General features: G+C 40.8%; 4 protein-coding genes and 1 long non-coding RNA gene across 12 annotated transcripts; 2 read left to right on the top strand and 3 right to left on the bottom strand.

Moving 5' to 3' along the window:
* The first annotated feature begins 4431 nt into the window (after positions 1–4431).
* On the top strand, positions 4432–11050 carry LOC107279203 (uncharacterized). 4 transcript variants are annotated; one of them, XR_010738494.1, is made up of 7 exons: positions 4432–4758; positions 6047–6559; positions 6647–6781; positions 7443–7498; positions 7649–7745; positions 8061–8201; positions 10672–11050. It is a non-coding gene; the product is annotated as an uncharacterized lncRNA (long non-coding RNA). The 4 variants fall into 4 exon arrangements; XR_001540577.3 differs by having other exon boundaries at positions 6299–6499; XR_010738495.1 differs by lacking the exon at positions 6047–6559 and having other exon boundaries at positions 7631–7745.
* On the bottom strand, positions 5140–9550 carry LOC4325560 (potassium channel KAT2-like). 2 transcript variants are annotated; one of them, NM_001397731.1, is made up of 11 exons: positions 9283–9550; positions 8975–9190; positions 8731–8787; positions 8595–8652; positions 8145–8462; positions 7440–7679; positions 7225–7323; positions 7101–7133; positions 6830–7015; positions 6467–6737; positions 5140–5641 (listed from the first exon to the last, which is right to left on the bottom strand). In NM_001397731.1, exons 1-11 carry the CDS (start codon positions 9396–9398, stop codon positions 5529–5531), a joined length of 1707 nt encoding a protein of 568 aa, NP_001384660.1. In that variant the 5' UTR covers positions 9399–9550; the 3' UTR covers positions 5140–5528. The 2 variants fall into 2 exon arrangements, with proteins under 2 accessions (NP_001384660.1, NP_001384661.1); NM_001397732.1 differs by having other exon boundaries at positions 5144–5641; positions 8731–8886.
* Positions 11051–12411: 1361 nt separating the features above from the next.
* On the top strand, positions 12412–18024 carry LOC4325561 (phospho-N-acetylmuramoyl-pentapeptide-transferase homolog). Of its 4 annotated transcripts, XM_015770305.3 has the most exons (9): positions 12412–12713; positions 13123–13200; positions 13307–13530; positions 13739–14186; positions 14295–14359; positions 14968–15161; positions 15631–15839; positions 16545–16723; positions 17743–18024. In XM_015770305.3, the coding sequence occupies exons 1-9, from the start codon at positions 12552–12554 to the stop codon at positions 17954–17956; spliced, it is 1773 nt and encodes a 590-aa protein (XP_015625791.1). In that variant the 5' UTR covers positions 12412–12551; the 3' UTR covers positions 17957–18024. The 4 variants fall into 4 exon arrangements, with proteins under 4 accessions (XP_015625791.1, XP_015625799.1, XP_025879606.1 ...); XM_015770313.3 differs by lacking the exon at positions 17743–18024 and having other exon boundaries at positions 16545–17041; XM_026023821.2 differs by lacking the exon at positions 17743–18024 and having other exon boundaries at positions 13918–14186; positions 16545–17041.
* Positions 18025–18036: 12 nt separating this feature from the next.
* LOC4325562 (cytochrome P450 710A1) lies at positions 18037–20285 on the bottom strand. The gene has a single exon (XM_015770324.3). The coding sequence runs from the start codon at positions 20176–20178 to the stop codon at positions 18643–18645; it is 1536 nt and encodes a 511-aa protein (XP_015625810.1). The 5' UTR covers positions 20179–20285; the 3' UTR covers positions 18037–18642.
* Positions 20286–24703: 4418 nt separating this feature from the next.
* Positions 24704–26467, bottom strand: LOC9267882 (cytochrome P450 710A1). The gene has a single exon (XM_015791527.3). The coding sequence runs from the start codon at positions 26418–26420 to the stop codon at positions 24852–24854; it is 1569 nt and encodes a 522-aa protein (XP_015647013.1). The 5' UTR covers positions 26421–26467; the 3' UTR covers positions 24704–24851.

Consider the following 26467-nt stretch of genomic DNA (forward strand, 5'->3'; position numbering starts at 1 on the left):
ATTGATTAGGCCATATTTGGTCACTGGTACAACTAGTTGTCAATATCTTGCCACGAAAAAGACGAGCAGTTGACAGAAAACATAAACATAATCTCGAGTTCTTTGCCTCCGAAAACAAGAGTTTCACCCGGCAGCTGCTGCAGCACAGCTCAGTCCAGCTGCTAATTTAACGTACAACTGTGCTATGGCAAGCAGGACACGCTGGATGGAAGCAATGGAAAGCGTTAGAATCTTCAGATTGAAGGGTGATATACAGCTGCACCATTCAATGGCGTACATGTACAAGGTGCAAGGTGAGCGTATCGGAGTTAATGTTCTGACCTCTGAAATGTGTAGCTGATGTTGCATGTGGCATCGTCAATTCGTCATGCGTCTTTGACGTTGCAAGCTGGTTCTCGGGTACGTACAACCACCTGATTTAACGTGCAAATACGGCAACAACATAAAACCAGTACAGTTCTTCACACTACTTCCTCTGTCAGAAAAAAATACAATCTAAATATATCATAATTCATCGTACATAATATCTCATTCTATCGCAGGTTAATTTATTTTTAACAGACGGAATACAAAATAAACCAAAGTATACCTTACAATCACACGCATTCTAGCTTCTAAGCAGTATACTCATTGCTCGGCTCGAGTATGGATAAGAAGTTGATTTGAAAAAGAAAGGTACTGATAAGAACAAGTGCTTTAAAAGGTGCCACATAAGTTTATACTTGAGGTGGAGAAGAGAATAGAAGCCACCCCTCGTAGAAGGGACAATCTCCACACAAAACTCCAATAAAAATAAAAGAAAATAAAGAGTCGATTGAACAAACAAATAAAATAAAAATATTAAGGCTAGTGTGCTATAGTTAATATAGATTAGCTTATATGGATAAAATTAAATGTGACAATTGTACCTTCTACTATACAACTTGCCCAAGAAAGAATAGTGAACTAGTTGAGCTATGCAATTGTACGTGTCCGTATGAGCATGGTTTAATTATATGCACCCATAAGCGAGTGCATGCTAATAGAGACCGTTGATGTAATAGTCTCGACAACGCCATAGTTCCCTATCCATAACATCTTTCAATGTTGTATGGTGAAACTGAGGATGCTTTGCTCTCATTTTACAGCTCATACCTTCTAGAAGAAGGATGGAATTAGCATCAGTTGCTGTCGATGTGTAGCAAGTTGATGTATTGTTTGTCTAGCTCGGTTTTTTCTCTTGCTGTATTCGATGAAATTGTCATACTCAATGCTAAAAAAGTTGATGTACTGGAGAATTTCATTTCTCTCCTTTGTATTCTAATCTTAATTTTTAAATAAAATATAAAAGTCTTAAGAAAAAAAAACTTGTGAGCCTCTTAAAATAGTTGGTCCTTTGAAGAGGTTTGGACTGCATGGCTTTACTAAAGAGGGAACTGGGGAGGGAAAGAAAATGAATTCTAAGGGATCAGATCAGTAATGTTACGCTTGATCCTACAAAGTTCTAAGCCCAATTGAAAATTGAGCATATTGTATAGTTTTGTTACAGAAAGGCCACCACAGAAACCCTCTTGAAACTGCGTTTCAATAGGGAAGTTAATCTGGTTTCTATCAAAATCCCGGAAAATCCCTAGTGAAATTGACATTGAGAATATCTTTAAGAACAGCTCAGCACCCTTTACACTAATTCTAAAGTCGCCTCTCACTGTCTCACATAAGGGCACCCACAATGGTTATCTATAAGCTCTCTACAAGAGATCCATGTCAGCATATTTTCCTACTTGGAAGAGATTAAATGAAGAGAGAGAGCAAAGCTATCTACTAACATGAAGATAGTCTATAGAGAAAAACGAGGCAATGGATTAGAGAGCTATAGATACCCATGTAGACATACCATTGAAGTGGTTTACTATTAATCTAGTCTATTGTTGAGGTGTACATGTTTTATAGATAGCACCTTACTTTACTATTGCGGGTGCTCTAAATCTAAGCTCCCTGAACCTTCTTCCATGGCTCCAAACTGTGTGGTTGAAGATTGTAGCATACTTGAATTAATGAAGTTAAAGGTTGTCGCATTAATGAAGTGTAAGATGCCTGTAACACCCAACGACCATCTGCTTTACATTCGCAACTCCGATCCAGTGGCTGGATGCTGCGCACCAACAAAGTCGCTGCAATCCCTGGACCCATATGCTTCATGTCACCATGGGGATGACTAGAGCAAGTTCTATAGAAAGGGTAGTTATCCAATTTTGTACATGTAACATAAGAGGTTATATGTACAATATATATATATATATATATATATATATATATATATATATATATATATATATATATATATATATATATCACATCTGCACTATCTTTTGCTGAAATTAAAGTCAACAGTGAGCTTTTCTAGTACTTCCTCCGTTTTATATTATAAGGCATTCTAGCATTGTTTGTATTTATATATATGTTAATGAATCTAGACATATATATAACCTGAAACGAAGGTAGTATTAACGTATAGAAGCCATGGAGCCATGCTCGTGCCCTCATGGGAGATGCAAGCTTTGGTGAAGGAGAACGTGAGAATGGTGACAGACCAGGAGGCGTGGAGAAGCAGAGGTATAGCAATGCAGGACGTGGAGGGGGTAGTGACATTGTGGATAACAAGTGGCAACATATAAGCAAGATAAAATCTTGTACCGGAAAAAAAAGAGTAAGTTCACTTTAGATCTCTTAATTTATTGCTGAGTCTGAAATTCATCGCTCAACAAAAAATACAAGGTATAATCCATCCCTCAACTCACAATATTGTGTTAATTTTAGTCTCTCGACAATATAGTGGCTGGTTTTAGCTGACGTGGCGTGTGAGACCCATGTGGGCCCCATTAGTCAATGGCTAACTCCTCTCTCTCCTTTCCTTGTCTCTCTCTTCCCCGTCTCTCTAGGGCACGCGATGAAGTCATGGTGGCGCGTAGCCTGCATCGCGCGGTGGTTGACGGGAAAGGAATAGCACGGCGGCTGGCGGAGGTGGCAGCGGAGGCAGCTAGCTAAGGCGATGACAGAGGAGATGGTGGCACGCGGTGCTAGCCTGCGGAGGAGGCGACATACGCGATGGCGGAGGAGATTGTAGTGCACGGTGGCTGGTGGAGTCGTCCTCTCCTTGCGACCATGATCGGTAAAGTCGTCCTTGTCCTTGCGGCCGGGGAGTCGTCCTCGTCCTCACGATGGCTTCTTGAATGCCCTCGACTACCACTACATCCATTCCCTTTTCCTCAACCTTGAGAGATCCTCGGGATGCCGTCGTCTCCTTGTTTGGGACTCCGTGCATCGGCCGCCGTGCGCCACCATCTCCTTCATCATCACCTCCGCCGGCCGCCGCATGCCACATGGCACCATGTCCTTGCCGCGTGCCCTAGAGAGATGTGGCAGAGAGGGAGAGCGATAAGAGAGAGAGAGGAGTGAGCCGTTGACTCCATTAGCCAAAATCGGTCATCATACTGCTAAAGGACTAAAATTAACACGGTATTGTGAGTTGAAGGATGGGCTATACCTGGTATTTCGGTTGATGACGAATGTTAAACTCGACAACAAATTAAGGGATCTAAAGTAAACTTATTTCCTAAAAAAAAGGGCTTTTACGTAAAAATCGAGTGGATGACAACACAAAGTCATCTATACAATACTACGAGTATTGATGCTCAAATTGATGCTGAATGAGAGATCATAAAGCTACTTGTATCAGTACAAATTACGAGTTACACTCAATGATTAGGTTCGTTGAGTTGAAACCTACTCATAGAAGAGTATTAAGTACTAAACTTCACGGCTAATTATTTTCTCATAGGCCTGGTATAGTTCTAAAAAATTTTGCCCAAAAACATCACAACGAATCTTGAATCTTTAGACTATATATGAAGCATTAAATATAGATAAGAAAACTAATTACACAGTTTATATAAAATCGCGAGATGAAACTTTTGAGCCTAATTAGTCTATAATTAGCCACATATACTAATGACAGATTAATTAGACTTAATAAATTCGTCTCGTGGTTTACAGACGATTTATGAATTTAGTTTTTTCATTCGTGTTCAAAAACCCCTTCCGATATCCGGTCAAACATCTGATATGACATTCAAAAAAATTTCTTTTTACGATCTAAACACACCCATAGTAAAAATGATTGTAGCAATTTCACCTATCCCTACGCGCCTGTAATCAGTACAATTACGGGTGCGTTTAGTTTACGTCAAAATTAGAAGTTTGGTTGAAATTGGAATGATGTGACGGAAAAGTTGAAAGTTTGTGTGTGTAGGAAAGTTTTGATGTGATGAAAAAGTTGGAAGTTTGAAGAAAACATTTAGAACTAACTCGGCGTACATGAGTATCTTCGAGAAAAAGTAAATGTTTACAAACCGGAGAGATATAAATGAGTATAGGAGAGGATAAATTGTGGCCGTCAGATCTAGCACCAAGTGGAGATACTACACGGAGTACTCTGTCTCCCTCTCGTCTTCCTCCTCCTCTCCTTCCGCCGCGGCGCACCACGCACGACGGCATACCCCCTCCCCCTCCGATCTCCCGCCGAAACCTCCCCCGCGCGTCGTGGAGCAGACCAGATCCCGACTGCGCCGCGGTTTGCGCTAGCCGCAGCAGCTCACCCGTAGATTCCCCCCCCCCCCCCCCCCCCCGCGCGCCGGCCGCGGCGCTTGTTCGCCTTCCGGCGATGCCGACGCCGAACGGTACACCTCGGTGGCAGCGCTACTCCGCCGTTCTCGCCGCAAGGTGCACCGCATTCTCCACCCCCCGCGTGATTGAATTTTAGTAGTTCGTTCCAGCGTATTTGGCCCCATGTCAGGCTTTATATAAAACTTCAAATGGTTACTTTGGGATGAACTGTATTTCTCTCGGACTTACGATGTCAAATTGATATAGTTTTGATACGTTCAAGATGAACTGTTGTTGTGATTTCCTAGTGTAGATGTTAACTAACCTAAATTCACCCAATCCTGAAAATCCAAACAAATTGTTTTGCATCTGATTTTGATTCAAGTGTTATAACTGGGATTTCCGACCCCTTTGGAGACAAAAAAGTGACTTCTGTCAATTGTGATATATAATGGTTAGCTTTTCTAGAATGCGCGCTCATGTCCAGTACTCCAGTCTGCATGTCTGTTTCATCATTTATTTCAAAAAAAACTTGGAGAAACACTATAAAGTACCTGTAAACGATATTAGTATCTTTCGTTGCACTATAGCTACATTACAAACTCCACAGATCATAGAGGGCTGCCCTCTGCCATGATCCAACATTTTGAAAGCGGAATAGAGACTACATTGCTCCAAAATTCTACATTTACATTCTAAAGTAAAATTAGATGTAACTACAGGACTGCAACTCGAAACATCCCTAGGTGGCATGTTCTTGATTATCATGCCAAGTCGCCTCATGCCTGATTAGTGATCACTATTATCTTAATCTGGTACCTTCTGAAAGGTATACTACATACCTATCTGCAGTTCTTTGCATCGTTGCTGATTTCAAGCATCCTTATTCAAATTTCCATAAAAAACAGATGATCACCATCTCGAATTACTGTAATATCATCAATTTCAGCAAATTCTGGATTGACAAGTTTTGTAAGACGATAATTGTTAAACTTCTGACCTGCAGAATCAAAATTATTGAATAAGAACACTTGCACTAGATCCAAGTTGTATTACCTAATACAGACAGTCCCTCATACTTGTACCTATGATTAATTATAGCCTAATGGGACAGCTACTGCTTGCTTTTTTTTAATGAAATGTCAACCAAATGTAAACTACAAAAATGCCAAGGGACAGTTCAATCTATAAAATGAACTAATACCGTGCCAACTATTAACAAATTTTGGTGCTAGTTATCTGAGGGGTTAATGCAATCTCATGGCCCATTAACCCATCAACTGATCAACTCAACACTGAATGCATAAATATACTGTTTGGTAGGGTTAGGATCTGGTGGTTTGGTATACCTGCTGGGCTTTACTTTCTTGATTAAATGGCGTTGTATTCAATTTAAACATTTCAGGTGAAGGTGTTATCCATGAAGAAACATATTTCTTGAACTATAAGTAAATGTTGGAGACCTTAACCTCCAGTCTATTGCTCTACCAAGCAAATAGAGTAGCATACTGATGTAAAACAGTTATCATCTAAGAAAGTTCTGGTGTAGTGGTAGGATAGAATTATAGAACTCTGTTTGATTGTTGCATGGGATGTAAATTAAAAGTACTCTTCCTGTAACCTATGAGAATCTTAAGTTTTCCAAAACATGCTGCAGCTGGAAGGATTTTTCTCACTTCTCAGGGGAGTTTTACCTCCCTTGCACTGAGAATATGAGGTCCCTTCTGCTTACATACCTGAGAAGCCAGTTCATGGAAGAAACTAAGCCCTCCTATACAGGGCCCTAATCGTCCTCCCTCATGTATTTAAATCAAAGAATACTTACAAGCTATGGCGAAAAGTTTATCAAGAGATCCTGGTAGATTTATAACTTTTGCAAGCGGTGCCTCCGGTCTTTTGTTCCTCTGTGAATACATATGTATTGTCACTCTTTTCCATTCTAAAGCCATAGAATGACCATTATTAGCTTTTAATTCATTCTTCTCATTGTCTTGATTCAATGCAGAACATCTGTTGTACTCTCCAAAGTGTTGATGCATCATCTGTAAAGATTTTTCCATCACCTCGGTAGAGAACCTGTGATCTTGGTTCATCTTCTGCCGAATACGAAAGAATTCTAATCATCATTCTGCATAAAAAGGTATATTATAAAACAAGACACCATGATGATACCAAGACATGAACTAACCTGGGAAAGATTGTTCAGAATAACTCGTCTGTCATCGCTGTTTTCCTTGATAATGTTCTTTAGCACTGCTGTGTTCAGCCTTAATAGTTGTGAAACTTTGATTGTATGGAAAGCACATGGCTGGGGGATGCTGCAGATAACTCCTATTTCTCCAAATATTTCACCATTGCACAGTACTTCCTGGACCTGGATTTTGTAATTATACATGTCAAATTCTGCATTACCCTTTTAACCATTGTTCTTTAGAACATATGAACTTTTGTTAAGTCACCTTTTCTGTTCCATCGATCTCTACCCGCTCTTCCTGCCAAACAAAATAACAACAGTTACACTAGTATCCATAGTTGTATGAACTGCAAAATCATCACAGTGTTCCAAAATATAGTTGCACTAACCACTGCTCCCGAAACTAATATGTAAACATCTCGGGGTGCTTCATTTTGGAGTATGACAACTTCTCTTGGTGGGTAGTACTCTGCTTCCATTTCAGTTACCTATTATGTAGGGATAATGTATTAACTTTGAGTTGTTCATGGTATATCGAATATTAACTTTTTATTTTTCTTTTGCAATTGCTCTAGCATAGAAACTAATTTCCTTGTGTTCATACCAGTTGGATCATGCAAGTAAATGAGACACCATGGAAAAGATAGACTTTTTCTATAACAGGTAAGAATAAGTTGCACGCTATGCTTGAACGGATTCCCTTGGGGAGACTATCCAATGTTTCTTTCTGTTTCAGCCCCTCTGTTTTATATCTTAGGCAGATATGAGATAGCATTTCGTCCTTAATATGTCCAGGCAACTGATTTCTTGCAGCAAACTGAGAGGCAGCATGGATTGTGTCCCTCTGCAGTATGGAAAGATGAGAACGATTAAGAGGTTTAAATGCACTTGATATTTGCAAAAATAGAAGGTATGTACTGCTTGGGAATGGTAGAGTTTTTATGAATTTTTTACCAACAACCAATCTTATCTAATCTAAGTTCCCATTCATGATTCTACATGCAACTTTATTGTTAGTACAGTTCTGTACCAAAAAGAATTGTATAGCAATACTCATATTACTTCTAGCTGTGTCTATGCATGTATGCACATACAGGTGCACATTCAATTTGCAAGAGTTTTCACATGCATCTCTACAGCACAGCCTTCGATTTCCAGACATGCTAGTGATAAGCTTAAAAATCCATAAGCAAAGTACTTATTTCTCTCTTTTTTTTTGTTCCAGTTATTTTGCAAATCCACAAAGCAGGAATATCAACATCATCAAAATTGCTATAGGATTTCTTGAAGTTATTGGAAGAGTACGTACAAAATTCCTGGTCCGGCAACTTCCCTGAACAACCAGATTTGTCATGTTACCTATGAGGTATGCTGTCAATCCCAGGTTAAATAGCATGTAGCATATGCTAAATAACATTTCTCTTTGATTCTCTGCATGCAAATCCCCATAACCAGTTGTTGTGAGTGTTGTTATGGACCAATAAATTGCCGTAACATATCGAACCCACAGATTTTGTGATCTGTAGTTTGGTATTGCTGCTCCTATCCATGTTCTTGCTGGATTGGGGTATCTATCAGCTATTAAATAATTGAAGCATCCTGAACAATGTACCGCAAAAAGTGTAACCTGAAATTTTTACAAATAATAATAATAATAATAATATAGAACTAAGTTTTCTTCATCAAGGTAGTGTACTTCGATTTTTTTTCTTCTTTTTTTTTTAAATTTGAAGAGGGAAATGAGAGCATGCAAACTTACAGAAATTAGTTTGGTGCACCTTATCCAGTAGTAATTCAATCGGATATCCTTTTCGAGCCTAGAGGAATTGTTTTACCATATCAATTTTCATTTAAGTTTTTTGTAAGTTTCAAGATGAAACGGAAAAACACTGTACCTGGCAAATAATTCACTGAGGCGCCGGAGACGCCATAATCGAAGCATGCTAAGTAACCTATAAGCAAGGCCATTTTCATGCTTTTTGAAGATTTGCCCAAGCAGTTGATATGGAATCGTTGAACAGACATCAAAAAGGAACCAGGAAGAGAAATATCTTCATATACACTATTGTCAGTTTTGTTCAACAGTTATCTTTGAACGTGTACTGTAGCATTCAAAATTACATACGTGAAAAAACTGACCTAGCCACGATCCTTTTTGGATCATCCACTAGAAGATATGACTTTTGATCCAGATACGCTAGAAAAAATGTGAGAATAATATCGATTGCAAAGAAGCTGTCAATAATATTGTCAACAAGAGAAACCTTCCAGGAGAGATTTCTCAGATATGCTAGTTCAAATGGGCAGATCCAAGCTGAATAAACAACAAGCACGAGCAAGAACGTCTCCCAGGTCCTATGCAGACATAAACAAAAAGGAACTAACTATGTAAATTAACTGTGTTTTGTGTGCATATTCATATATGAGCAAGCAAATATCGATCTTACCTGTAACGGGAATCATATGGAGAAATAATGAATTTTCTCAGCTTGATAGATTGGTTTGCTCTTGCTCCTAGAGGTGGGAGTGGGTCATTGTGAAAGATATTGCTAATAGTTTCCATTGGAGTGTCTAGTTAGAAGTGGGAGGTGCCTAAGTCGAGATCTTAGTTCCTAGAGGCTGTTTTTATTACTGACATGTTGGTGGTACATTTCTGAGTGTGCCAGGTAATCTTGACTAGCTGAGTGTGAAGTGGTAGCTGTGAATGCAGCATAAATAAGGGTTTGGTTTGGCTTCAGGAAAGAAGATGGAGGAAACAATGAATTATTTGGAAAATATTGTTTTATTTGGTTTTGTTATTTCTATGTGAAATAAAATCAAGTATTTCTTTCAAAAAGGAAAATAAAACCAAGTGGTCTGGTCTTATTGCTCGTGATTTGGTTGGTTAGCTATGAATGAGTTGTAAATGTTTTGGTGTACCAAGTGGTCAGGTATTTGGAGACGACGCCTGCCAAGTATCACTTTTTAGATATGATGGGCAGCCTTTGCAGAGTTCTACATTGTAGCAATCGGAGATTAAGAAAATTTTGAACTTTTTTTTATAGAAAATGAACTGTTTTTCCCCCCTGAAACGGACCCAGCTTCAGCTGATTCTATATTATAGCAAGAAGAGCAGAAATATCACTCTGTTTTCATTAGTTCGTGCATGTTGTTTCCAGGGACTCCTTGTATACCCCGAACTATCCCAGTTCTCTCCTAATATCCATAATTCATAATCTTTGCTGTCTGCATAGTCGCATAGAGCATGCTTTTTGAGGTGCAAAATTACGTGTGAATTTAACTGGAAAACCTCCTGGCATCTGAAGGTTCATTCCAGTTGGACCTTTCGTAAATATGGGATGGCCAAGGGTATTGAATTATCTCATTGATTCTCGTTTGCAGAAGTGCTTATTTAACCAGTTTTCCTTTATAATTTTGTACTATTTTGAGAAGATGTCGACATTACAGCACGAAGAGTTTAAATGTCATTGCAAGTTGCAACTCTTAGTTCAATGACTGCATTTTGCCAGTGAAGCTGTACTGTACATCTTCTGATCAGTTGATAAGTCTATTAAATGTCTCTCTGGCCATTTTCGAGAACAGCGAAAGCTTGCCATCAGTATCATTATGTATGATCCTCGAGCCATCTAAACATGTACAAGACAGTAAAAGAGATTTTTTTTGGTTAATTTTTTGAGAATAGCGAAAGCTTGTCATCAGTATTAACTATCTATTGATCCCCAAGCTATCTAAACATTCACCAGGCTCTTAGGTTTGTTTGTTAATTTTGGCTGCAAACGAAGAACTCACGGCTAATTTGGATCATTTCACGTGTCATCTTGTTTCTGACTTTGCAGGGTCCAGAGAGATCATGGAACTGGATGTGACAATTAGTGAAAAAGAAACATCTTGTTGTCAGGAGGACGTGAAGAAATGTACACAGATTGCTTTGGCTTCAGTTTTCCCTGCCTTTATCACGGACTTCCTGGGAGCTTATGGCTTGCAGGAAGCCTAACTCAGAGATCTGGTCGACCTCGTGTCCAATGCTTTCTTGTAATTTCTTCACATGCATCTACTTGATCACTTTGTTTCGTGTGTCGCCTTCAGCTCGGCTAGCTTGTGATCCCGAGTTCTAGAAAAGCATCTGGAAATGAATTGAGTTCTACTTTCAGGAAGGGATAAGCTTGATTCTGTGCTCCGATCGATTAGGTCACTAATGCGAAATTGTTTCATCCATGCTGTTGACCAGTCATGTCTAAATTCTGAATTCTGGCCAAATTGAAATATTCATGACTAAAAAAAATTCCGTACATTGCAACAAGATCTAATAACATTAGATAATCTAATTAAGACTAAACAATCACTCTCAAACTCCAATTAACAATGACAGGATTAAAAATAGCCTAAATAGGCTATTCGATCAACATGTTGTGCATGAAGCAAATAGGGATTTAAACATAGTGCTACTGCTGCATGGCCGGTGCCACATTGGTCAACAAAGATGGAGCTCATAGAAAGAGGGTTGGGAGAGGAGAGGTGATTGATTTGTGCTTTCTCACTTACTTAGGGGGTGTTTAAATGTAGGGGTGTAAAGTTTTGGCGTATCGCATAGGATATTATATAGGGTATCGCATGGGGTGTTCGGGCACTAACAAAAAATCTAATTGCAAAATACGTTAGTAAACCACAAGACAAATTTATTAAGCCTAATTAATCTATCATCAGCAAATGTTTAATGTAGCACCACAATAACAAATCATGGAGCAACTAGGATTAAAAGATTTGTCTCGCAAGTTAGTCGCAATCTGTATAATTAGTTATTTTTTAGCCTATATTTAATAGTGTTCAAATGCTTGATGTGATAGGGTGTAAAGTTTTAAGATGGGATTTAAACAGGGCCATGTCCATCAACATTGGCTTCTTTTTTAAATTTGCATAGATACTAGTCATTTCAAAATGTTACTAAGTACAACCTTGGGATGAGATTTGATCCATCTAACTAGATTCGTTGTTAGAATAAGTTAAATTCTATTCTACTACTAGATTACAATATTTTAGACAGATGCAGTAACTTCCCACTCACAATACGGATTTCGTCACCAGACATCAGTAAAGGAGAAATTCATTCCAGTCATGACGTGTCAGCTCGTAGAAATTATAGTATACTCTCTCCGTCCCATAATATAAAAGATTTTGGGTGGATATAATACATTCTATTACAATGAATCTGGTCACATCCATCTAAAATCCTTTATATTATCATACTAATCCATAAAGCGAACTTGGCAACCTTGTGTTAATTAAGCTGAAAATTTTATTGACAGAAACAACGCAAAGACAATGTTCGAGCCGCTTAGACTGTTCTGGCCGTGGAACCCAACATGCTGCTCTTTTGGCCCATTCCAAGCCCACAGGAGAAAAAAAATGTCCACTTGGACACGTGAAGGAATAAACCGTCAACCAGTAACCACCTGTCTAATACCTGTCACAAATCACAACCCGTGGACCCACCATGAGCACCGGAGTCATGGACCCACCATGAGCACCGGAGTCGGTCTAGCTCGCTTGTCTACGTGCACCGAGTCCACGAGCACCCCACCCACACCCACCGACCCACCCCACCAACGCATCGGCGCAACGCCGTCGCCGTCGCCGTCGCGGTCTAGAAAAAGCCGCCGCGATCTCCGACCGTGTCGTGCGCTCCTGTCCCCCTCCTCTCCGACGAGCCGCCTCGCCCATGGCGTCGCCTCCGTCCGCTCCCTCCTCCTCCGCCGCCGCGGCCGCGCGTGCCGCTCCCCATCGCCCGCGCTTGCGGTCGCGGCGATCTCTCCGGCCGCCGCCGCAGCCGCAGCCGCGGGTGCTTCCCTCTTCCGTCGCCTGCCGATCCTCCGCTCTCCGGGTGAGTTCCCAGATCTCGCGGGCGCCTTCGTTCCTTCTCCTCCTGCTAGGGTTCCGCATCGGGGGAATAGCCGCCTCGCTGATGTTCATCGAGGCTTTAGCACGTGTACTATTGGCACGAAATGAGTGTTCTCTTCTAGTTTTTCCCCGTCTGATTATCCATGTGTTGGCGAGTTGGGATGCTGCTTGTGTGATTCGTTTCGATGCTATTTGATCTCGTCGAGACGGTTAGGATGTTGCCTGTTGGAGAAATCATCCACAGTATCACCTTGGATTTCTGAGTGGTGACTTTATGATGGATGTTTGTATATAACTAATTGAGTTTGCGCGAGAATGATTCGTTTGACAAACCAATGCGTGTGAAATGGTTAAGCTAAGGCAATCGCATTGTCATTTAATTATCCTTTCAGGACTTCCAATTCAGAAATATCTCCACGAGACCCACAAGCAGGCGCGATGTCCTTCCAGTTGCCTCTGCATTTGATGAGGTACTGTTTTATTTTTCTTTAGATAACATTGATTCTTATGGAGTTTCTTGATACATTGATTCTTATGGAGTAGCTTAATTTACTATTAGCGTTGGTTTTTATGTAGGATCTGGGTGATTTCTCGCTGGTGCACGCTGATGGGGATGACCCTTTAGAGGTTGTTGTATATTCAAGTGAGAGCGACTGGAGCGATGAGGAGGTCGTGTTAAATCCAACGAGTGATGTTGAGTTACCTCTAAAGAGCAAGAGCCGCTTTGAGGGTGTAGAGGGTGCGATGACAGTTGCTGCCCATAGGTTTGCCACGATTGAGAAAGGGCATAGGGACAGCAGGCAAGATAATAATATCTTCTGATAATACTTAAAAACTAGAGATTCAGCGTGTAGATTTGTAGCATGCATTATGATCTTCCAGGATTATCTGTTTATGTTATTCCTGGTAAATGGCACTTAAAAGTTATCAAACTAGTAGTAAGAAACACACGCTTTTTACAAGTGTTTTTGCTAGGTTCTGACTGAAGCTCTTTACATCAATTCCCAGAACTCAACAAGGGCTGATGAATAATGTTGGACTGATTGCTTTCTTAGCAATATTACTTTTGTTTGTCGACTGGTGTTCTTGGCGGATTGTTAGACTACCTCTGGACTCTTTTTACTTGACACGTCCTTTTTTAATATCATCAGTTCTATCAGCATTAGCTGGATTTCTTTTTGCACCAGTTGCTGATAACATGAAGATTCATCATTTCCGGAGGAGAGGGAAGCTTATGTCTCCATTCTATAGAAAGCCAACACCAGCAATGGGAGGATTGTTCTTTGTACCTATTGGCATTTTTGTTGCAAGAAGACAGGTTGGTTCCTCAACTGGAGTGAATGGAGCAGCTATTATAACCCTCATATTTGCAATGGTTGGATTTCTTGATGATATTTCAAATCTTGTCATGGACTGCAATCGTAAAATACCGCATTGGATGAGATTATTTGTTCAGGTGAATGGTGCTTTTTCAAGAGAGATGATAGGATGCTCTTCCCTTATTTTTTTGACGGGAGATGCTCTTCCCTTATTATGTTGAAAGCAACTTACAGTTCTTTTGCAGATTGTTGCTGGGATTTACTTATCTATCTGGTTAAGTTCTACAAATATTTCAACACCATATAACACGTAAGCATTACTTCAACTTATATATACTGAAAAACTAACTGCAGTTTGAATTAATGCTTTATCGGTTAGGCAATGTGGTAAATTGCCTTTTTTTTTTTGATGAGGAGTAACCTTTCTTAATGGCCTATATCAAAGTATTATCATGATGCAGTACAATGTACAATTCAGTTAATAAGGTGCACAACATTATTTCTGCCTCCCTGTACTCACAGGAACACTGCACAGATACTTCGTGCCTTACATTACTTCCAAATGTACTGATTTAACATCTATTTTCAACTCATGCTAGTAGCTAGTCACTAGTGATCGTGTTCACATGTTAATTTAGAGGCAAGGGTGCTTTGCTAACCACTTCTGATTTTCATTTCCTATTTAGTGCACCAAGCTAGTCATGTGGCCTTAAATTCCATAACCAGCATTGATGTGGCCTTAAATTCCATAACCAACATTGATGTGGTCTTAAACTCCATAACCAGCATTCTGTAACAAAAAGATACATGTCACTACCGTTGTCATAGTTCTATAGCTTTGCCATTTTGACTAATACTTTAGGATGTTTTTGACTTTTTTCACTTGTCAGCTTTACTAATTCGAATTTGTTCATGAAGGAAATTCCTTGTTCCTCTTCCTCCTCCTCTTGGCCTTGCATTCATAGGAAAAATCTATCTCGTTTTGGCTGCAATATGTTCTCTTTCCATGGGCACTGGAGTTACATTGGTTGATCATCTTGATGGCTTGGCTGGTGGCGTCGCTGCTTTAGCACTTGCTGGATTGTCTGTTGCTTCCCTCCCAATTTGTTCAGGTAATTTGCCATTCTGGCTTGTTGAGCTAATCTCAAATATACTTATCCTAAACCATGAATAATCCCTTATTCGGCTATAGCATATTGGCTTTTACTGTTGCTTGGATACAAACATCCCTAAGTGGAAAAATGCCAGTGATGCACTTCACTCATTCAGTTTCATCTGGATCTTTCAAAGCTTATGTGTTCCACTGGCTGAAAAAGCCAGATGCAGTCTCCTTGCAGACATGCATATCATTTGTAGGGAGAAAGAGAACAAGTTGTGTAGTCACTAGTCATGAATCTGAAGTTGGCATATCAGAATTTACCTTGTCCCTATTGTACTTCAAAGTGATCTTCCAGATGGGCGCTCCTGTTGACCGTCTAATTGATTTTCGACTGCTACTAGTGCATTATTAGTTGTAGGTTTAATATCTGTAGTGATTCTACTGAAGTAATGGCTAATAAGCTATTCACCTTTTTACTGCAGAAATGAGTGTTTTTGGAGCATCAATGTCAGGCGCTTGCACTGGCTTTCTTTTCCATAACAGATATAGGGCCTCAATTGTTATGGGACGTGTTGGCTCTTTTGCACTGGGAGGAGCAATTGCTACAATTGCAGCCTGCAGTGGAATGTTCATTCCGATGTTCATCGCATGCAGCATTTTTCTTCTTGAGCTGCTCTTGGTAATATTTCAGGTAAGTTATTGCTTGGATTACTTCCTCTTTTATTTTTTTTTTGGAGACAATCACTTCCTTTTGCTTCAATTATTTTTTATATCTGGTGGTTGTTACACTTAGTCAGCATTTCTATAACTGTTACAAAGTGTAGCTTCTGCTTTGAGCTGCATGAACCGATTTAGATGTTTTCCAGTAGATAATGGTTGAGTATTGTTGGAGTTCATTATTTGATTGTTCTCATTCTCTGTCAAAGAGCATGGACGATCTTACTTTGGTTATAGCTTTACACCCTTTTATATAAAAATAGATGGGTTAATATATCTGACCATCAAGTGATCTTTGTTGTAAACCACTATTTTTTGTTATCGTTTCCATCTTTCTGGGCCCCGCAGCCCAAACCTTATGTGCTTAATCAGGACCCCCTAGAAGGCCCTTTTACTGTCCATGAGCAATTATATTCGTATGGAAGTAAATTTAGCTGAGTTATGCTTCCATAATCCACGTTGTGAAGTTTGCTTATCCTTTTCTTCTGAAAAGTAAGTTTCGCTGGTACATTAATCGTATCATGCCTTGTGTATATGTTTTTGCTGAACAGTTTTTAGTTAAATCTTGGTCTAGTCAGATTCAAATATGACAATCCTTTGAAGTAGAGCGCATTTGATCATAGAATTACTTTTTGGTGATGAACAAAGCCTGTCTTATTTATACGATTATCTCTCACAGGTCCCTTTTCAGATGGCTAAGAAGCACTTCCTTGGGACAAATAGATATCCCTTGCGTATTCTTCCCTCGTATTACTTTCTTAAGTCGTGGGGTATCAAGGAACCTTATATTGTGGCTGGCGCATACATTATATCATGCCTATTGACGGCATTTGCAGGATATCTTGGTCTTGTTTCAGCGTAAGTGGAAGCTTAGGTTACTTACTATTCTTTCATTCTTTTTCTGTCGCTCCTACCTTATTCTTTTCAGAAAGTTTGAACCTATAGCATTCTTTTAGAATGGTAGTTACCAAGTGTATGATTCATACAACAAACATAGAAAATGTAGATATTGGACCTAGTAGGATTCCTAACAATTGTGGGAATTGGGTATTATAGCATGATATCGTGAGCTACGTTTTCTGCCTTGCATAAAGAATTGTATCCTTTTGTGACCTAAATTATTGTAGTTACAAAAGATATTAGACTATCAAGGAAAATAGCTTATGATTCTTGATTTGTTTTCTCCCTGGTATGAAAGTTTCAATAATGGATTGGTATGCTTTGCTAGAAATTAGTTTTGAATAAATGCCTAAAGGGCTAGCCTACAACTTTCTCGAGGAAAAAGAGTACAGAAGTTTTAGCCTTTTAGGGAAAAAGTTTTTGAAAGATAGATAATCTAATCGGTGTATCAGTGATTCAGACATTCAATGTATGTGTCACAGACTCACAGTTGGGTCGGATACATATTCAGCTGTTTCACAAGTCGGAGGTAGCAGTCAGTTTTCTAAAACGCACTGCTAAAAGTGCAATAAGTTAGTACTACCTCCGTATTATAAATATAAGACACTGTTTACGGCATTGATGTGTAACTTTATTACTATCTTCATCCCAAAATGTTATAATCTAAGATGTGATTTGACTCCTGACAACAAATCTGGACGACTAGCTTGCAACATTTTAGGACGGAGGAAATACTTTTCTATTTGATATAACAATAATGTCTAAAAATTACAATATTATAAAAGGGCTTATAAAACATAGTTATTTTGAGAGCTATCTATAGTCACAGTTTTAAAAGTTTGACCAAATAAAATCAATAGGATAATATATTTAAATACACATGGTAATAGTAGCAATGTTTTTTTTTTGACCTTTACTTTTGCAATGATGAGTTTAGGGTTTGTTTCGATACGTGACGACACAACTTATGCACGCAGGAGTGATCTTGCACGTCCAAGTCAAAGGTCCAAAATGCCCCTGACATATCGTAGGCAAATAACGGTTGATATGAATTCAGTGGAAAATAAGGAATATTCCCAAAAATATTTACAGGTAACAAAAAGAATTCTGATAAATGTACATGCTAAATTACTGTACACTAGTATGAAACAGATTTCTACAAGTGGTCAGAACACATTCGCTGGTGGTTAGGTTAAGTTGTTCACTCGAAAAAAATGATTTTGCTGAAATTAATTCCCAGAAAAATGATTTTCAACGAACGAGATGAAAAGTGAAATTGGAATCGGATTGACGATATACCAAACCAAATGAAAACATTATAATAGAGATACAGATCAGAAGAAAGAGAGTGAGACGTGGGTAACAATAATAAAAGGGGAGCTATAAGACACGTGCCACAAACACAATCGTGCGAACTGCACGTTATTACACGTACAACGGTACAAGCACGAACATGCAATTATGCATGACGTAGAGAGCTTGTTATTACTCACCGTTGACTTTTACGTGTTTGATCATTTGTTATATTAAAAAAAATTTAAGTAATTATTTATTCTTTTTATATCATTTGATTTATTGTTAAATATACTTTTATGTTCACATATAGTTTTACATATTTAACAAATTTTTTAATAAGACGAGTGGTCAAACACGTAATAAAAAGTCAACGGTGTCAAATATTTTCAAACGGAGGGAGTACTAATAACTGTGTTGACGAAGAGAACCTTGGAGGGAGATGACTGGGGAAATGAAAGGAGCGGCGGGGCAATGAAGAATGAACGAGATACGTAATGCCCATGCAGTGGAGGTGGAGGAAAAGAAACCGAGCGGAGCAGGACTGGGTAACGGGAACCAGCTCAGAACGATGGCAACTTGACTCAGCGCTGCTTGAGGTAGACGACGCAGCCGTCCCTCGGCACCATGGTCGGCATGTACACCGGCACGTCGCAGCCCTCCGTCCTCTCACGCCGGAAGTCGACGAGGGAGACGAAGAGCGCCATGAAGATGACGAGGTGGTTGAGCGCGTACCGCTGACCGACGCACTGGTGCGGGCCGGCGCCGAACGCGAGGAAGTTGCGCTTGTACACCACGTCCTCCCTCCGCGCCTCCGAGAAGAAGCGGTCCGGGTCGAACGCGTCAGCGTCTTGGAACCCTTGGAACGACGACTCGTACACCGATGGGAACACCATGGTGCCCTTGGGTATAGTGTACTGCGCCGTCAGCTGGAACGCCTCGACGGCGATGTGCGGCACCAGCGTCGCCGGTGGATGGTACCGGACAACCTCGCGCGCCACCGCCTGGGTGTATTTCATCGCCGACATCATCTCGGCGGTGATGGGTTCGCCGGACTCTGGCGACCAGAGAGCGGCCACCTCAGCACGGACGCGGGCGAGCACGTTCGGATGGGAGTCGAGCGCGGACACCGCCCAGCAGAGAGAGGAGGTGGACGCGTCCTGCGCCGCGAAGAGGAAGCCGAACAGGAGGGCGCCGACCTCCACGTCGCTGGTGTGCGGTGGTGGCGGCAGCCCCGCTGCCGTGGCCTCGTCGATCTCACGCACCGTTTCCTGCATCAAGTAGTCCAGGAGGCACTCTGGCTCGCCGCCGCCAAGCATGCGTTGCCTGCTCTGACGTGCGCAGTCCCCGAGAGTGTGCATCAGCCGTGCCCCGGCTAGCCTCGCCCGGCGGAACGCGAACCCCGGAAGGTCCACGGGCAAGGTTATGAAACCGACGTTGAAGAGGTTGTAATCCCTGTCGAACCTCTCCCTCGCCTTCTCGGTGAGGTACGGCCCCACGAACACCGTCTGCGAGGTCTCCAGGTTCATGTCGCGGCAGGGCACCCGTATCGGCTCGGCCTTGCCGCCGTTGGAAGCACTCCGGTCGAGCCACCGCCGGAGGTGGGAGATGATGACACGCTGCTGGATGACGGCATAAGTGGAGAGCGCGCGCGGCGTGAAGTTGGGCGCGATCCGGCGGCGCAGGTCCTTGTGCTCCTCGCCGACCAGGTAGACGAGGTTGTGTTCGCCGAAGAGCTTCTTGCCGAACGGGTGGCTGACGACGTGGAAGGCGTCGGCGCGGACGTTGGCGAACACGCGGTGGGACAGCTCCGAGTCACGGATGAAGACCGTGAACCGGCCGAAGAGAAAGTCCGCGGCGAGCCCAGCGCCGGACTTGCGAGCGAGCGCCGCTTGCACGTCCCAGAATCCGACCGGGTCGCGGATCAAATGCGCGGCGCTACCGAGGAACGGCACGACGAGCGGCGCCCCTGGCATGGACCCCTTCTTGCGGTGGTATGACAGCTGCTCTATGAGCATGTATAACGCCACAGCTGCAGCCAGCAATGGCGCCGCCGTGCGGAGGTGTACGAGGCCGTGAAACGACTCGATTGAGCCGGACGGGTCAGTGCTGGTTCTCATAGTGCGTGGGGTGCTGAAGGCTCTCGAGCTCCTGCTCAGACAGTTGCACTTATGTTCTACTGGACATGCGCGTATACGTATTTATAGGAAAACTATTTCAATCCGGCGGGCAACGTACGTCCCATCAGTTTATTCAAACACCATCCAAATATTCGTGTTATACAATACATCTATTGAACACATTGACTATAGGGTTAACTATAGATAACATGGCTATCAATTGAAGCGCCAACAACAGGCTCTCTTATTAACCTTGCTTTTATACAAGCTCTCTCTCTTAATAGCTATATATAAATGACCTGGATAAATATTGAAGCCAGTAGCCTACTAAACTATTGACCTTGCTCTTAGAGCAAGTTTAATACTTAGTAGAGCTACTATCTATAAGCCTATATTAAAGCTAACATGCCTATAATAGATAGACTATAAGATTGCCTTTAATCTTTTTCTTTTTCTTTTTCTCCAACTATCTATCAACTATTATATACTAAAAATCCATTAAACCACGTACAAAAGCTCTTAAACCATCATATGACACTCCTATGAACGCTTCTTAAACCATCATATGACACTTCTATAAACGCTTCTAGCTAGATTAGCGATGTCACGTGTCGCTCTAATAAATAAGAGAAATCTTACACAAATTTCAATAAAAAAATTTAACCTTAATTTTTAATTAAATCGGTGATCCATTATTTTAAACTATTAGATTAGATTTATTAAGAAACAACCTCGTACCGAATAAAAAAAATCTGCCGTAAATAGTACTTAGGGGTGAGTTTGAGGAGAGGGGGATTGAGAAGATTGGGAAGATACGCAAAACGAGGTGAGCCATTAGCGTATGATTAATTGAGTATTAACTATTTTAAATTTTAGAAATGGATTAATATGATTTTTTAAAGCAACTTTCCTATAGAAAATTTTTACAAAAAATACATCGTTTAGTAGTTTGGGAAGCGTGCGCGCGGAATACGATGTCCTTTTCGAACAAAAATGATTAAAAAAAAGATGATTAGTCGTCCCATCTTATCTCCCGTGCGCTACGAGAGAAAACTACGCATGTATACTATTCATCGGAAAAAACTGAAAAAAAAATTCACGTGTTTGTATAAATATGTACTACTGTTCAACGGAGAAAAAACCCAATAAATATCCGTGTGCGTCCGTACTATTCACCAGGAATATGAAAAGTATTTAAAAATATTGTTTACATATAAACTAGTATGGTGGTCCGCGTAAATTGCGCGGCTAGGATCATTATATTCTATCTAATATATTCTATCTAATATAATAGCATATATATTTTTTCCCAATTTATTATTAAAATATATTCAATATAATTTTAAATTTTATACTAACTTTACCAAACTACAAATATGTAATATTCATACTGTATTTTATATACGTGATACTTAATAATTATTTTTAATATCAAATTTTAGTTGTTTCTAAATTATATTCCTATATGGCATGTAGACTCGTCTTCCAATATTTCTTTTTTTTCGAACTTTCATTATTTGTAAATTGTATTTCTATATAGACTCTAGGCTTCTCTTCAATATTATTTATTTCTAATTCTGAATTCTCATTATTTCTAATTGTATTTCTATGTAAACTCTAAACTCATCTTTCAATATTCTTTATTTTTTTAATTTCGAATTTTAGTTTCTTCTAAATTGTATTCCTATATGGACTCTAGTCTCTTCTTGCTATTTTTTTTATTTTGAATTTTAGTTGTTTGTAAATTGTATTTCTATATGGACTCTAAGCTCTAATTTTAATTTTATTAATTTTATTCCTTTTAGTACATTCTAAATTCCTATATGGACTCTATGCTTTTCTTCTACTATTCCTTATTTTTAATTCCGAATTTCTTTTATTTTTTAATTATATTTCTATATGTACTCTAGTCTCCTCTTACAATATTCATTATTTTTTTTAATTTCGAATTTCAGCTATTTCTAAATTGTATTTCTATATGGACTATGTTTTTATTTTTCTTCGATTAATATGAGAATTTTTAAGCCGTGAGAGCGAACGTGGAGGCTCCTTTTTTATTACTTTAATAAGATAATAGATATGTACAACTATTCACCAGAGAGAGAACCAAAAAAATCCATCTATTATTTTGTCACAAACGCTCCTAAATCACTACTTTTTCCATATCATATTATAAGTCGTTTGATCTTTTTTCTGGTCAAACTTCTTCAAGTTTAACCAAATTTATAGAAAAATATACTACTATTCTCAATACAAAACAAACATATCATCAAACTATATTCAATGTTAGATTTAATAAAACTAATTTTATATTTTAGATGTTAAATTTTTCTATAAACTTGATCAAACTTAATAAAGTTTCACTAGGAAAAATATCAAACGACTACATAGCAATCCTACAAACTCTCTTATTCTGTCATCCGTCGCTTTAATAAATTAGAGAAAACCTTCCAAATTACAATAGAAAAGAAAATTATATATAACCCTTGGTTTTCAATTTAATCAATAAACTCATTATTTTAATCCATTACATTCGTTTAGATAAGTTAAAACATTAGGTTAGATCACACGTAACCTGGGAATGAATAAAAAAGTCTGTCCTGAATAGTTAGTACGTACGTACGTAAGTACTTTACCACTCACCGAAAAAACGAACAAAAAGATGATTGGTCCTCCCATCTAATCTCCCGTGCGCTATGAGAGAAAAAAAAACGTATGTACTACTAACCGGAAAAAAACTAGGAAAAATAATCTCGCATGTACGCATCAGGGTTAACAGATCCGACGAAAACCAAGATTTCGAGGTGGCTCGAAAGTAGAAACCGTCTGTAATTTTGAAGGGTTTCATTCAAATTCGAATTTGAATTGATAAAAAATAAAAAAAAAACAAAATCCATTGGGTATAAATTTTCCAAAAGAAATGGTATATTCCGTGTATTTCTTGAACTTTACAGTAGAAAAGAAAAGAATAACGGTTTAAAAAAGAAAAACACTTTCCTGTGCCAAATTCCATATAGTAGGCCCACTTAGTACTTAGCCTAGATAATATAATAGAGAGGCGATGTGGTTGTGCACTTGATTTCGCTCGGAATATCGCTAAAGCCGACAGGTTTTCGCGAGCATATCGATAAACTCAGGGAATTAGTATTCAAATTTTGGTTTACAAAATTTGTTTGAAACCTACCGGTTTTCTATCGGATTTCACGAAAACCGTCATACCGCCAAAGCTCAGAGTGGAAGGTCATCTCGGAATCGTAAACCCTGGTACGCATAAATACGTACTACTATATACCAGAGAAAACATATGTATGTGTACGTACTATTCACCAGAAATATGGAAAAAGCTATTAAAAAATCCTGTTTATTTACGTATAAATACATACTACTTCATCCGTTTCATACTATAAGTCATTTTAATATTTTTCTAGTATATAAAAAAATAGCAATATTTTATATATTTTGATAATACATTTTGTTTTGCGTTGAAATACTACTCTATTTTTCTATAAATTTGATCAAACTTAAATGATTTGATTAATTAAGAAAAAAGTCAAAACGATTTATAATATGAAATGGATTGAGTACTATTCACCAAAGAAAAAAAACGAAAAAAATCTTTCGTGTATGTACATACTACGCCCTCCTACTCCTAATTTTCAAATTAAATCGTTATTTGCTTCTACGTGCAATCGTACGTCCGTCCATACCCTACTTAACGTATCTAAATTAAGTATAGAGCATTTTTTATGTACCCTTGGAGCCAGGGATGGCCATCCGCCATCTATGAATTTCATCTGACGGACTCTACAATCAGTTGTACTACACATGTAGCTTGAGTAGTAGAATTAGCGAAGGGGTAGATTTGAAAAAAAAATATGGTAAAGAAGTAATAAAATCCTCTGAATTTCGGCTGCCCCAATATTTCGGGATTGCAGTTGTGAATTTGTGATCCTCCTAATAGTTTGTAATTCACACACCTAAAAGATAGGTGCAGATCCCATAGAGTTGCGGCCAACTCCACCGATGAATTTGCCTTAATCTCAGCCATCCCTTTATTTATACGGTTAAATCATTCAACCGTATACAAACATGGACACGCAAGACAATAAGCGCTTGACGCGAAACACCACCTAATACACGCACATGCATGTGCAAGGTGCAACTACATCGGCTTGCAATTTTAATATAGCAAACAATAGAGAAGACGAAGTGGTCATGACATGATTGTCCAAATAGTGAACAATAGGGAAAATATTTTAAACTATTAAGAGGATATTCCTCGTTGTTTGCATATAATTCAAATGATTAGAAAAAAAAATCAACAAGATAGATTAATATGTGATAAATCACTTCATAAAAATATACAAGATCAAATTTAACTTCAACCAATTGCAACGAAAAAAATAAATTTAAGTGTGAATATACGTTCATAGTTTTTTTTTTAACTTGTAAAAGTTAAATTTTAACTTGTATATTTGTAGAATGGTTTTCTCATATGTTAATTTAACTTGTTGTGTTTTTAGTTTTATTTTGTAACCATTTATATGACATACAAATAAAGGATATCGATATTTCCTTGAGAATTTAGAATACACCCGTGAACAGTACAGGGAACGCACATGCAGTGGAGGTGCAGCCGTGGAGAAATTGATGGGTGACGGAAAATAACCAGCTCAGAACGATGGTAACTTGGCGCACCGCTGCTTGAGGTGCACGACGCAGCCGTCTCTCGGCACGATGGTCGGCATGTACACCGGCACGTCGCAGCCCTCCGTCCTCTCACGCCGGAAGTCGATGAGAGACGCCAAGAGAGCCATGAAAATGACGAGGTGGTTGAGCGCGTAGCGCTGCCCGACGCATTGGTGCGGGCCGGCGCCGAACGCGAGGAAGTTGCGCTTGTACACCACGTCCTCCCTCCGCGCCTCCGAGAAGAAGCGCTCCGGGTCGAACGTGCCAGCGTCGGGGAACCCTTGGAACGACGACTCGTACACCGACGGGAACACTATGGTGCCCTTGGGTATAGTGTACTGCTCCGTCAGCTGGAACGCCTCGCCGGCGATGTGCGGCACCACCGGGCCTGGAGGCCAGTACCGGACAACTTCGCGCGCCACCGCCTGGGTGTACTTCATCTCCGTCATCATCTCGGCAGTGATGGGCTCGCCTGACTCCGGCGACCAGAGAGCGGCCACCTCAGCTCGGACGCGGGCGAGCACGTCCGGGTGGGAGTCCAGCGCGGACACGGCCCAGCATAGGGAGGAGGTGGACGCGTCCTGAGCCGCGAAGAGGAAGTCAAACAAGAGGTTCCCGGTCTCCATGTCACTGGTGTGCGGTGGCGGCGGCAGCCCCGCCGCCGCGGCCTCGTCGATCTCACGAACCGTCTCCTGCATCAAGTAGTCCACAAGGCACTCCGGCTCGCCGCCGCCGCGCATGCGCTGCTTGCTCTGACGTGCACAGTCCTCGAGAATATGCTTCAGCCGCGGTACGGCAAGCCTCGCGCGCCGGAACGCGGACCCTGGCAGGTCGATGGGCAAGGTTATGAAACCGTGGTTGAAGAGGTTGTAATCCCTATCGAACCTCTCCCTCGTCTCCACGGTGAGGTACGGCCCGACGAACACCGTCTGCGATGTCTCGAGGTTCATGTCGCGGCAGGGCACCCGTATGGGCTCGGCCTTACCGCCGTTAGCAACGCTCCGGTCGATCCACCGCCGGAGGTGGGAGAGGATGACACGCTGCTGGATGACAGCATAGGTGGATAGCGCGCGCGGCGTGAAGTTGGGCGCGATCCGGCGGCGCAGGTCCTTGTGCTCCTTTCCGACCATGTAGATGAGGTTGTGGTCGCCGAAGAGTTTCTTGCCGAACGGGTGTCCGACAAGGTGGAAGGCGTCGGCGCGGACGTTGGCGAACACGCGGCGGGACAGCTCCGAGTCACGGATGAAGACCATAAGCCGGCCGAAGAGAAAGTCCGCGGTGAGCCCAGCGCCGGACTTGCTAGCACGCGTCGCTTGCAAGTCCCAGAATCCGACCGGGTCGCGGAACAAGTGCGTGACGCTGCCGAGGAATGGCACGACGACGAGCGGCGGCCCTGGCATGGACCCCTTCTTGCGGTGGTATGACAACTGCTCTATGAGGATGTACAACGCCACAGCTGTAGCCAGCAATGGCGCCGCCGTGCGGAGGTCTACCACGACCAGGCCGTGAAATGACTCCACCATTGAGCCGGGCGGGTTAGTTCTGGTTCCCATAGTGCGTGGGATACTGAAGGCTCGAGCTCTTGCTCAGACTGTCTCAC

Source organism: Oryza sativa, chromosome 1 (genome assembly GCF_034140825.1).
Source record: "Oryza sativa Japonica Group chromosome 1, ASM3414082v1".
NCBI lineage: Eukaryota > Viridiplantae > Streptophyta > Magnoliopsida > Poales > Poaceae > Oryza > Oryza sativa.